Source organism: Hylobates moloch, unplaced genomic scaffold, assembly GCF_009828535.3.
Source record: "Hylobates moloch isolate HMO894 unplaced genomic scaffold, HMol_V3 SCAFFOLD_34, whole genome shotgun sequence".
NCBI classification, from domain to species: Eukaryota; Metazoa; Chordata; class Mammalia; order Primates; family Hylobatidae; genus Hylobates; species Hylobates moloch.
The window spans coordinates 1,600,171-1,613,061 of NW_026652309.1; the positions used below are offsets into that span (position 1 = coordinate 1,600,171).

General features: G+C 32.9%; 1 protein-coding gene across 4 annotated transcripts in view; it reads left to right on the forward strand.

Moving 5' to 3' along the window:
• Nucleotides 1-12,891, forward strand: part of LOC116463381 (synaptonemal complex protein 2) — a 100,596-nt gene that overhangs the window by 16,322 nt on the left and 71,383 nt on the right. For all 4 annotated transcript variants that reach the window (XR_009212036.1, XR_009212035.1, XR_009212037.1 and 1 more), the window contains 8 exons: nt 1,248-1,333; nt 2,272-2,357; nt 2,616-2,650; nt 3,551-3,693; nt 3,775-3,827; nt 5,386-5,431; nt 5,948-6,043; nt 10,364-10,424. Coding sequence is in view for 1 of the 4 variants with exons in the window: in XM_032146464.2 (XP_032002355.1) it covers nt 1,248-1,333; nt 2,272-2,357; nt 2,616-2,650; nt 3,551-3,693; nt 3,775-3,827; nt 5,386-5,431; nt 5,948-6,043; nt 10,364-10,424 (606 nt within the window). In the remaining 3 variants the exon portion in view is untranslated. The remainder of the gene's footprint in view (nt 1-1,247; nt 1,334-2,271; nt 2,358-2,615; nt 2,651-3,550; nt 3,694-3,774; nt 3,828-5,385; nt 5,432-5,947; nt 6,044-10,363; nt 10,425-12,891) is intronic.

Sequence of the window (12,891 nt, forward strand, 5' to 3'; positions counted from 1 at the left end):
AATACAGAATATGTTCCTACTCATTCTTTGACTTGTGGCCTGCTTGTGCCAAGCAATCAGATCCAAGTTATTTTAGCTATGTGTTGATTGAAGAAGACTTACCTAGGATTGGTCAGTGAGGCTGGTGAATTATTTATAAATAAAGGTACTTGCTGTCTTCAGAGCCCAAAAGTTTTAAACAGATTGCCATTGATTTAATAATTAGTCCTACCTCTTCATTGATTGTTTTTGCTACAAAACAATGTAGTCTAAATTTTTAAGTTTTTAGGGAAAAAACGATCCTAAAGCACCAGCAATTGTGAAGTGATCCACCTGATTTTTAAAGTAAATAATTGTATCTTTTCATCTGAGTACTTTTTTCTTTTTATGCAGTCACTTTGGAAAATTGTACATTTGTTTTTACAGTATTTCCATTGTTTAAACTTATTTTTAAAATTTGCATCATGAAACAGCATGTACACATTCCTCTGAATACACTTAGTATTGATAAAGCCTCATCTTTCAAAAATGCGTTAACCTAAAAGTGGCTCACATCATTTAGAACTTCATTGGGGTTAAGATGTGTTGGTCTTTATGGGTATAAAAATTTTTGATGTATAACTAAAAATTAATGAGGTCAGTTTTGGTAAAAGCCTTAGAATTGAAGTTTTCGATTTTGAACTATATTTAATCAAAAAAATAAATAAATACCTCCTTATGTGCCTGCAGTTAGAAACTAGATCTAGAGTTGTCCCTTGACAGTATTAAAATCAGTCAGATTTGTTGAGTGGTGTTTTTTGCAAGGCCAAATAGAATTAGGACTTAATTTCATTCTTTCTCATCCCCAAGCCCTGGTGGGCCTTCTTCTGAACTGCAGTAGGTATATCCTTTCCACTAACTCTGTATTTATTTATTTTTATTTTTTGAGACAGGGTCTCTGTCACCCAGGCTGGAGTACAGTGGCACGATCACGGCTCACTGCAGCTTTGACCTCCTGGGCTCAGGTGATTCTCCCACCTCAGCCTCCCATGTAGCTGGGATTACAGGTGCCCAGCTAATTTTTGTACAGACAGGATTTTGCCATGTTGCCCAGGCTGGTCTCAAACTCCTGGGCTCAAGCAGTCTACCTATCTGGGCCTTCCAAAGTGCTAGGATTATAGGCCTGAGTTACCATGCCTGGCCCCTTTCCACTAACTCTTATAAGAAAAGACTGACAGTTAAGAAGATTTGAAATGGACATTTATCAATAATTTAACACTTTTATTCAGGTAAAAAGCAAGTAGTGGAAAGTTTCGTACCTCGCATTTGTTCCCTGGTTATTGACTCAAGAGTGAATATTTGTATTCAGCAAGAGGTAAAGCCATTTATTTGTGTTTTAAAAACTAAAAATGAAAACGTGAAGAAAATCAATAGCAATTAAAATGAAAATGTATTTCATGTAGGACTAAATTACTTAGCTTGGAGTATATTTCTATCATCTTAATCTATTGCCTGACATATTTCCTAAATACTTACTGAAAATTTATAACCATATGGGTTTATGTATGCATATAGCTCAAATGGAAATAAATTATACCAACCAGATTTTCAGGGTGCTTAAGTATTTAAATGCTAAAAATAATCTGTATTAGTATATGTATGTGTGTACATGTGCTATAATCATAAGAACAAAATTAATAAAGTAACATTTTTTGGCTTCCTCAGATCTTATAATGGAGTTAAAATAAATATAAGTTTTATTGCAAAAAGTACAAGTGCTTTAAGTACCGGAGTCATGTTATATTCTATTTTTGATATTCTGTAGTTTATGTTGTTTTTATATTCATTATTTTATACTTTATTGTTTTTATTTTTTTGAGAGAGTCTTGCTCTATCTGCCCAGGCTGGAGTGCAGTGGCGCAATCTCAGCTCACTGCAACCTCTGCCTCCCAGGTTCAAGCACTTCTCCTGCCTCCTTCCTGAGTAGCTGGGATTACAGGCGCGCGTTACCATGCACAGCTAATTTTTGTATTTTTGGTAGAGACAGGGTTTCACTATGTTGGCCAGGCTGATCTCGAACTCCTGACATCAAGTGATCCGCCCGCCTCGGCCTCCCAAAGTGCTGGTATTACAGTGAGCCACCATGCCTGGCCTATTTTGTACTTTATGTATTCTTTCCTCCATCCTACTCCATTCCCATAATAAAACTCAGTGATTAAGAAAAAATTAAGCTTCTAAATTTATGTGCCTAGAATATTTCTCTAAATAGTGTTTCACTGAATATAAAGTTAATGCATTTTTTTTCTTTTCTAGATAATGAAAAAAATGAATGCTATGCTTGACAAAATGCCTCAAGATGCCCGGAAAATACTCTCTAACCAAGAAATGTTAATTCTCATGTAATAATCTGTACTATATTGTTTTTATTCTTAAAATCAATAAGAATGTTTTATAAGACAGACAACCATGAGTTTGCATTAATAATGAAACTGATAAACTGTTGCAGCTTTTTAATTAGTGTATGTATATAATTTCTGCAAAAGTCAGTGATATTAGCCAGTTGTAAATTTTTGTGAAGTTTCTTTTCCTCCTAAACATGTGGACTTCCTATTTAATTGATACTGGTCCATTTTGTAATCTGTTATTTTAATTCACAGGAGTAGTATGGGAGAAAGGATTTTAGATGCTGGAGGTAAGTATATCTTTTCAAAATCTAAAATTATTCCATATTTATGAATAGCAGATAGGATCTTTTCAATTAAAATATTAGCATAGCAATGTGAGACTGAGGGAATTATAAACTTTAGGTATGATTAAGCAATTTTTAATAAATATAAATGAAATTTGTCTTTGGGACAAAAATAATTTGACAGTAGGCGTTAGATACATATAATTTGTGCCTAATGGTAGACTTATGAATTATATAGCTTAATATAATAGCTTAAATTAATAGCTTAATTTAATAGCTTAATATAATAGCTTAATTAATAAAGCTTAAATTAATAGCTTAATATAATGGCTTAATTTTTCAGTAGACCTGAACTACTTGTGCTAAGAAATTCCTCAGATTTTTTATGAAATTAGGGTGTCTAATATTCTTGGTATTGATGGATTTGTTTTTAAACAATGTGTTTATTAAAATAACTTAAAATTTATTTTCTAAGCTTTTTGTGAATGAATTTTAATATGGTGATTTACATGTAGAATAAATCATGGTTTAAAGTACTCTGGGATAACTATAAACATGTTACACAAGAGGAAAACAGATTTTGTAACTTATAGACAACTGTGTGGGTTACTTTGCATTTTATATCTCTAATAATAAATAGCAGTGTCTGAATATTTAGAAGTCTCTTAAAATTTTTAAAAATTTCACTTATTTCTTCTGTTGGCACACTTGTTATTTGGGCTGTGTTAATTCCTCAAATGATGAGATATTTCTAATCTATATGAAGACAATATTAATAGGTTAATCAATTACATTAATATATTCTTATTTCTCTTGCTTATTCTAATACCTTGTAAAATATATGGTCTTTTATAAACTTAATTTTCATAATCATAAATCAAACATTAACTATTTTTTTAATAGATTATGACTTACAGGTAGGCATTGTAGAAGCTTTATGTAGAATGACCACAGAAAAACAAAGACAAGAACTGGCACATCAGTGGTTTTCAATGGATTTTATTGCTAAGGCATTTAAAAGAATTAAGGACTCTGAATTTGAAACAGTAAGTTGTATAACAATAACAGAAATTCGTGAATTTTTTAAAATTATTATGATTTTTAAAAGTATTTCTCTTTAAAATTAGGATTGCAGGATATTTCTCAACCTTGTAAATGGCATGCTTGGAGACAAAAGAAGGTAAACTTAATGCAAGATACAACCATTTACTGTCAAAGAAATAGAGCTCAAGAGTGAGCACCCAGTGTTGCATCTTTATAAATTTAACCCTATTTGTTCTTGTTCTCTACACTATGTTGGAGTGTAGAATGTGCATAGATAATTTAAAACAATAACATGATTTTAGCAAATTACTACACCAGTAATCTGAAATAATTCTGCACTGGCCTTGTTTTATTTTGTACTTTTTAGAGGGAAAAGTTCATTTCTGTTTAATTCATATTAATAACTTTAGATGTTCAAAATTGGCTTACTATATTTCTGAGTTGCATATCCATTATTGTTTAATGTTTGAGGGATAATAAAAATCTAGACATATTTATTACTTGAATCATCTCCTTCATCCACATACTGGAATGTAAATATATAGCAAACAAATCATCCTTCTTTATAATTAACATATGGTAAGTAGGATCTTTCTGAGGGGCATGAAAGGATATGTAATGTAAATTTTAATCATTTTTTTATAATGACAGAAAAACAGAATTTGCAATGCCTGGCACCTCATAGATGTTCAACATAATTATTGGATGAATGAGTTCACATTTATTTTACTTACTAAAGAAATTAACGGTATTGTAAGGGTTGTGCAAGGAGTCATATTACCTGGATTTGAATCATAAGTTCCTCTCTTCCTGTTCTAATATTGGGCAAATTATTTAACCTTACATGCCTCAGTTTCCTTAGCTGTTATATAATGTTAATAACTATCTCATATGTTTGTGATGTAGATTAAATGAGATAATATGCTAAATATGTAAAATAGTATCTAAGAAAGCATTCTGTGAATTTAACCATTTTTAATGTAATTATTCACTTGTATTCTTAAGTTCTATGGAAACATATATTAATAAGCTAAATTAGGAAACTGCTCATATTTGGTAGCACACTGTATTAGTCTGTTTTCATACTGCTGATAAAGACATACTGGAGACTGAGACATTTACAAAAGAAAGAGATTTAATTGGACTTAAAGTTCCACGTGGCTGGGGAAGCCTCACAATCCTGGCGGAAGGCAAGGAGGAGCAAGTCCCATCTTACATGGATAGCAGCAGGCAAAGAGAGAATGAGGAAGATGCCAAAGTGGAAAGCCCTGATAAAACCATCAGATCTCGTGAGACTTACTACCACAAGAACAGTGTGGGAGAAACTGCCCTCATGATTCAGTTATCTCCTACCAGGTCCCTCACACAACACGTGGGAATTATGACAGTACCATTCAAGACGAGATTTGGGTGGGGACTCAGAACCAAACCGTATCACACACAAAAACATTTGGTGCAATCATTTTAGTCAAAATGGTAGATTGAGTAGTATCCTCAAAGTAATATGATTTTCTCTACATAAATGTCCACTAAACATGTATTTTGAAAAGTATTAAAGAGGGAAATATGATTTTATTTCAATTATTGTGACCACTGCCTGATTTCCTTTTGATTCTAGGCATGATTTCTATTACTGGACAAGATTATGCTGTGAAAGCTTATTTATTTTTTTCTTAAACTACTTTTTATTTCAGGGTCTTTACATTTCCTTGTTTATCAGCATTTCTTGATAAATATGAGGTAAAATTTTAATTTAACACATTATTTTAGTTATTGCATGAATTTTGATAGTCAAGTGAATGATGAGTTAAAAATGAATAAGAACACTAAAAATAATTGTAATTAGATCATGAATATAGCTGGTCTGGTGTTCTGTATCTGACAGTGAAACCAGGAGAAATTTTATGGAACAGCATATTCATTGCCAAGAATAACTGAAAAAGGCTGTAGTCCAATTTTTCTCCTGTTTCCTTAAGACTGTTATTGATTTATCATGTATGAATCTATTCAAACTAGTACTTTCAACCTTTATTAGCACTTGGAATATTCATGATTTCTTGGAGCTAGTTGATTTTTTATAAAATATTAAAGCATTTCATTTGATTGTTTTTAAATTTATCTAAATATTATACTTGTCTGTTCTTTCTCTTCTCTCTCCTTCTAGCTTTGCTTTCTTTAGCCATGAATATAACATCATAATTGTCTATTATTTCTAAAATCATTGTATATTCCAGTTTCGTATGTTTATTTTATTAGCTGCAAATACCATCAGATGAAAAACTTGAGGAATTTTGGATTGATTTTAATCTTGGGAGTCAGACTCTCTCATTCTACATTGCTGGAGATAATGATGTAAGTTTCATTTGCTTGGTATTATTCTTTGTGTATATGTATATATAAGATTTTTACTTACTTTAAGAATGTGGATTTCTTTATATGTTCTAGCCAGTCTTTACATAGATTTTAACATTAGCTCTAGTAGTTTGATTAGCATAGCAACCTACCAAGCTAATTATAAATGAAAATTACTTCTGATGTTTTATTGTGTGAGAAAAAATAATGCTGTTTTAATACTAATTTTTTAACATAAGCTTTTCAAAAATAAATGTTAATTTATGACAGTTAAAATTTTATTTCACATAAACAAAGTGAATTGACTTTAGAAAGGGGAACAGTTACTCAAATACAGTGGCATTCTATTGAAAATATTATTAACAGACAGTGACAAGTGGTCCTAACTTAATCATTCATACAATCTTCTCTTTGGAAATAGGACTTGATTGGGAGTTAATTTTAATTTTTTTTCTTCCTATGCTTTATCATAGCTGTGCTCAGATCTTCCAAATAGGTGGCATATTTTCTGCTGACCTGCATATTTTTTACCTGAGGAAAATCCTTGAGCCATTATTTCTAATAGCTACCACCTCATATTTAATACATTTGCATACATTTAGCTCAAATTATGTAGTCCGTTTGCCAAAATCGGAGTAAGAGTTGATCAGCATTTACTAATCTGGTTGTGGCTGGTGATATTATAATAAGGCTTTAGTCTTTCTCGTCTGTTTCTTATAGAATCCTGCTATTTGTTCCAGGTAAACATTTTATAGATGAACATTAACCAAATGCCTTTTAGGATTTCCACATGCCTTTGTTGCTTTTTATTTTAAAGTACCTTCTTAGAATGCTTAAAATTGAGTTCCAATGACTAGCACTGCTTCTCAGGGGCACTGACAGTTTCCATTAGTGTATTTCTCCTGCAGGATTTGTAGGAGTGTTTTAAGCTGATTTTTTTTCGAGGAGCTACTTAGGCAGGTGCAAAAGTAATTGCGGTTCTTGCCATTACTTTCAATGGCAGAAACTGCAATTACTTTTGCACCAGCCTAATAGAATTTCGTTCTGGGAGAAAAGTATTGTTATTAAATAGCAGTAACTACTATAAAGGAAATAAATAGGGCAGTGTTCCTTCATTCAGCTTGGTCTAATGGATTATTGAGATAAGAAAATAAGCAATTAAACATGGTGAAACTCCGCCTCTACTAAAAATACGAAAATAAGCCAGGCGTGGTGGCAGGCACCTGTAGTCCCAGCTACTCGGGAGGCTGAGGCAGGAGAATGGTGTGAACCCGGGAGGCGAAGCTTGCAGTGAGCCGAGATCGGGCCGCTGCACTCCAGCCTGGGCAACAGTGCGAGACTCTGTCTCAAAAAAAAAAAAAAAAAAAAAAAAAGAAAAATAAGCAATTACACTATAGCAGTATACGTGATAGGGAAAGTATAAAATGCATTTATAAGTATTTAATGCCTAGTGTGTTCCAGACACTGATCAAGATGCTGGGGGACTCTTCTTTCCAAAACTATATTTAGAATCTTCTCTCTTCTGAATTTCCGTAGCTGTAGTATGTTATCCCTTTATTCTCTCTTGCTCTCCGTAAAAGCCATTCTCCACAGTGGCTCCTTGAATCCTTCTTCTGTCTCTCTGACATGGCATACAAGGCTTTTTGTGGCCTGGTCTCTGGCTGTTTCTCTGATATTTCATATATTTTCTATGATGACTACGTTCCAGTCACATTTATTTTTCTATTTCTCTAACACAGATTATGCCCATCTTAGGTCTTTCTACTTCTTAGTTCTTCTGCATAGACCACTTCCTCCAGGTCCTTGCATCTTAGTTCTTTCCGTTTAGATTTAAGCACAAATGTTGCCTTCTCATAGAGTATTCTCAGGTTACTCAATATAAAGTAGCCTCACAGCCACATTATTCCACATTGTCTTATTTCCTTTATAGTAGTTATTATTTAAAATCATTTTGTTTATTTGTTGTTTGTTGTCTGCTTTCCTGCATAGAGTATAAGATTATAGCTATTCTATGGCTCATGCTTGTTGCAAGAATGAGTAAACGGAACATTGAAAGAATTGAAAGATGTACAGAGGGCATAGGGGATTGGAAAAATATAGGAAGTGTGGAGCCAAAGGAAGATTTTAAGTAGGAGGTAACATCAGTTCAATGAATATCTATTGAGAACTATGTGTCACATATGTACTAGGCATTGGAGAACTCATTTGTGTAAAAGATACCCCCTGGTAGGGGAAATGGACAAAAATAGACTGGGAAGAATGGATAAAAAGGAAAAAGACTAGAGGCAGTTAGGAGGCTTTTGCAATAATCCAGATGAGAAATAATTGTGGGATGGTTTTGAGATATAACAATGGGCATGGATGGAAATTGATAGAATCCAGAAAGACTTGAGACAGAACTGAGCAAACTTGGTGATTTGTTTGTAATTTTTAAAAAAGAAGGATTACTAAAATTTGGGTAGCTGGATGGAAATTGAGCCATAAGTAGAGATATAGAAGCTATCTGTATATAAATGACAGAACCATGGGTTTTAATGAGTGCCTATATGAAAGAACTATGAAAAACAAATTTCTACAGGGTAAGTAGAAGAGATTTTAGCCAGAAGGATACTTGAAGAATCAGCCAAAAGGGAACAAATTAAAAGGGTACAGTGTAATAGATGACAGAGGAAAGGAAGTTTTATGAGAGGAAACGATCAACACAGTGAAATATTCCTGAGAGGTGAGGTTAAATAAAAACTGGTAACCCATGAAAGAGCAGTTTCACTTACATGATAAAGAGTTTAGGCATTCCTAGAAAGTTAAAATATTTGTTAAGGAAGTAAAGACATCAAGTTAAGGAAAGAGCGTGACATGTGGATTCAATGTAGGGGTTTTTGTTGGGTATATTAAGGATAAGAGCTTTCATAAATTGATGGTGAAGGGCAGATAGGGAGAGGTTGAAGGAAAAAATTGAGGTCAAGAGGAGGAAGGAGTATAATGGAGGGAGAGTGGGAGGTGAAAATGGAACAAAATTGCTACAACATATTGATAACTGTTGAATCTGGGTAAGGGCATATTTTGGGTTTATAATACTATGATTTCTGATTTAAAATCTGTTTGAAAATTGCCATTATGTATGTTTTTTTAAAAGTGAACTAAGTGCCTTGATATATAAAGAAGAATCAGTTTTAAGTTGGTAGATGATAACAATTATTGGGAATAGAGTATGCCAGCTGAGATATTCCTCAAAGGAGCAAGTTTTTTACACACAGAGAAATATGAGGCTGCTCAAAGCCTTGGTGAAAAATTAGAATACCATCCCTTTCCTCCTGATCCTGAGGTTTTGAGGTAAGGGATAAAGGTAGTGATGTCATCAGGGTATGACTGGTTTCAATTAAGGTATAGAAGAGAAGGGAATTAGTGAAAATAATAAGGATTTAAAGGAATTTCTTGGGAATGAGTTGTCCTTAAATAACAAAAGTATTTAGTTTTGTTTTGTTTTGTTTTGTTTGAGACGGAGTCTCCCTCTGTTGCCTAGGCTGGAGTGCAGTGGTGCCATCTTGGCTCACTGCAAGCTCCGCCTCCTGGGTTCACGCCATTCTCCTGCCTCAGCCTCCCAGTAGCTGGAACTACAGGCGCCTGTCACCATGCCCGGCTAATTTTTTTTTTTTTTTTTGTATTTTTAGTAGAGACGGGGTTTCACCATGTTAGCCAGGATGGTCTCGATCTCCTGACCTTGTGATCTGCCTGCCTTGGCCTCCCAAAGTCCTGGGATTACAGGCGTGAGCCACCATGCCTGGCCAGGAATGGTATTTAATTTTTACTATGACTTTGTGAATTCAGTATCATTCAGTTATACAAATTTTCAATGAAAATACTTGGGGCAAACATTTTAGGTTATTATTCATGCGCATTCATGTTTAAATCCAAGGACAATCAGTTAATGAGTATTGTGCTTACAGGACCCGGAATAGGTAGTAGGAGTGGAATTGAGGAATGAGTATGACTTCATAAAATATTTCAAAGAAAACATAAAAAGACTTGGTAACATTTTTAAAAAGGGTATCCTCTAATAAATATAATATTAACAGTCATTATTATTTTTGGTTAAGGATAGGAAATTGTCAAAATCATTTCGTTTTAAGAATGAACAAATACATTAAATGTAACATGTGTAATATGTAGTTAATTGGTGGAGCAAGAAAGGTGTTATATAAACTAGTTACTTAGTGACTAGCAAAAAAAATTGATAGTTCATGTAACTTAAAATTTGATGTTTAAAGAAACTGTAAATCAGAAATAAATTATTTATGGCCAAAACCTGCTTTTAAATTTAAGGACCATCAATGGGAAGCAGTTACTGTGCCAGAGGAAAAAGTACAAATATACAGCATTGAAGGTATTAAACTTGTTTTTTTCTAATAATTTTCTTAATTCTTACCATATGGAACAAATGTTACATCTTTCTGGGTTAAGAAAACAGACTAATGAAAGCAAAATCAGTATTTTCAGATGTTCACATTCAGAAATTCATCAAATACCTTGATCCCATGTTTCCCTACTAATCTCCCAGCTGTACCCCTGTACTTACTTCCTTCCCTGTCTAGTCTAAAACCAGTGATCCAGTTTGTCATTCTTGTCTCTATGTTCAAGGCTCCTGACCTTCCATCCCATTTGCTTGATTAAATCTGAATATCCGGTTTCTCCAATCCTATAACTGGAACTGCATAACACTAGTGGACAAAATCAGACTAGTATGATTACAAATTTAGATATTAAGACATATTTTAGTCATTTCAATAGACATTTAATAATATCTCATTATGTTTTTTGTTTGCATTTTTCTAATGACTAGTGATACTGAGCACTTTTTCATGTGCTTTCTGGCCATTCATATATTTTCCTTTGTAAAGTATATATTTTAAATATTTTGTTCATTTTTTATTGGACTATCTAGTTCTTAGGTATCCTAGATTCCAATCCTTTGACATATATATGTTCTGTTTTCTCCAAAATTGTATCTTGCTTATTCGTTTTCTTAATGATATCTGGTGAGCAGTTTTAAATTTTGAAATCTACTTGATCTATTTTTATGGTTATTGCTTTCTGTGACCCAAGAAATTTTTGTCGACTCTTAAATCACTAAGATGTTCTATTATTTTTCCACAAAAAATTTATAATTTTAGCTTTTATGTTTAGGAGTATTATAATCTCAAATTAATATTTGATTAAGGTATGATGTAGACATTGGAGGTTCGTTTTTTCACATAGATATGCAGTTATTACAGGATTATTTGCTGTAAAGGCTTTTCTTTTCCACTGGATTTCTTTGGTTTCTTTGTTGAAAATCATGACTCTGTAATAGTGTCTATTTCTTGGTCCTCCAATCTGTTCTATTTATCATAGGTCTGCTTTTCTTTATGTCAGTAGCACACTGTTTTGATTATGGTAGATTTGTGGTTAGTATAAGTCTTCCAACATTGTGGTTTTTTAAAATATTGTTTTGGAAATTATAGATGTTTTGAGCTTCTATATAAATTTTAGAATTGGTTTATCAATTGCTTGCTGGAATTATGACTCAGGTTTTCGATCAATATGGGGAGAAATAACATGTTAACAGTAGTAACTAGTTTATAAACATGGTGTATCTCTATTTGTTTAGGTCTTTGATTTCTCTCAATGGCGTTTCATAGTTTTCATTGTATAAGTCTTTTGATGAATTTGTTCCCAAGTATTCAGTCTATATGTTTATAAATAGAATTGATCTTTAATTTTACCAGTCATGGGATCTGCAAAAGAGGTAGTTTTACTGCTTCCTTTCTGATCCTTATGCACTCCCTCCCTCCTTTCCTTTTGTTGCTTTATTGCAATGTATAGAACCTCCAGTGCAAAATTGAATAGAAGTGATAAAAGTGGACATCTTTGCCTACTTCCCAATCTTTGCTTAGGACAGAACATTCAGTATTTTACCATTAAGTATGATGTTAGCCAAAAGTCTTTTGTAGATAACCTTCATCAGATTAAGGACGTTGATAACTCTTCATATTTGTCTATGCACATGAAACCATCATGGCAATTAAGTTAATAAACATATCACCCCCAAAATTTCTTTGTACTTTTAATCTATCCATCCTTCTACTCTACCCCCAGGCAATTACTGATGTTTTCTTTATCTTTGATACATTTACATTTTCTAGAGCTTATATAAATGGAATCATACAGTATGTAGCAGTTTTTGTCCAGCTTCTTTCTTTTAGAACACTTTTTTTTAAAAAAGATTCAAGCATGTTGCATGTATCAGTAGTTTATTCTTTTTATTGCTGGGTGTTAGTCCATTGTATAGATATACTTCAATTGGTTTCTATAGTCACCTGTTAATGAGCATTTGTAATGTTCCCAGTTTTTAGCTATTATGAAATGCTGCTGTAAATATTCATGTATAATTAATTACTTCTGAAAATATGTTTTTATTTCTCTTAGGTAAATACTGAGGAGTTCAGTGGTTAGTTCAGACCCCATAGGCATATGATTAGCTTTTGAAGAAACTTCTAAAGTGTTGTCCAAAGTGATTTTACCGTTTTACATTTTCACTATCAGTTTATAAGACTTCCATTTGTTCTACATCCTTTCTAACACTTCTTATGGTCAGTCCCTCCTACTATCTTGCCTTGTTGCACTGGCTGTATAATTTTCAGTACAATGTTAGTAGAAATTATAAGAGCAGATATATTTGCCTAGTTTATGATGTTGGTGTTGAGGGTGAAGGGGATTATTTTTTCTTCTATAATTATTTCATGGTGACAATTTCTCTTGTTAATTCAGGCAAGCTAGTTATTTAATTAGAGTATGGTACTTTCCCATCTCTC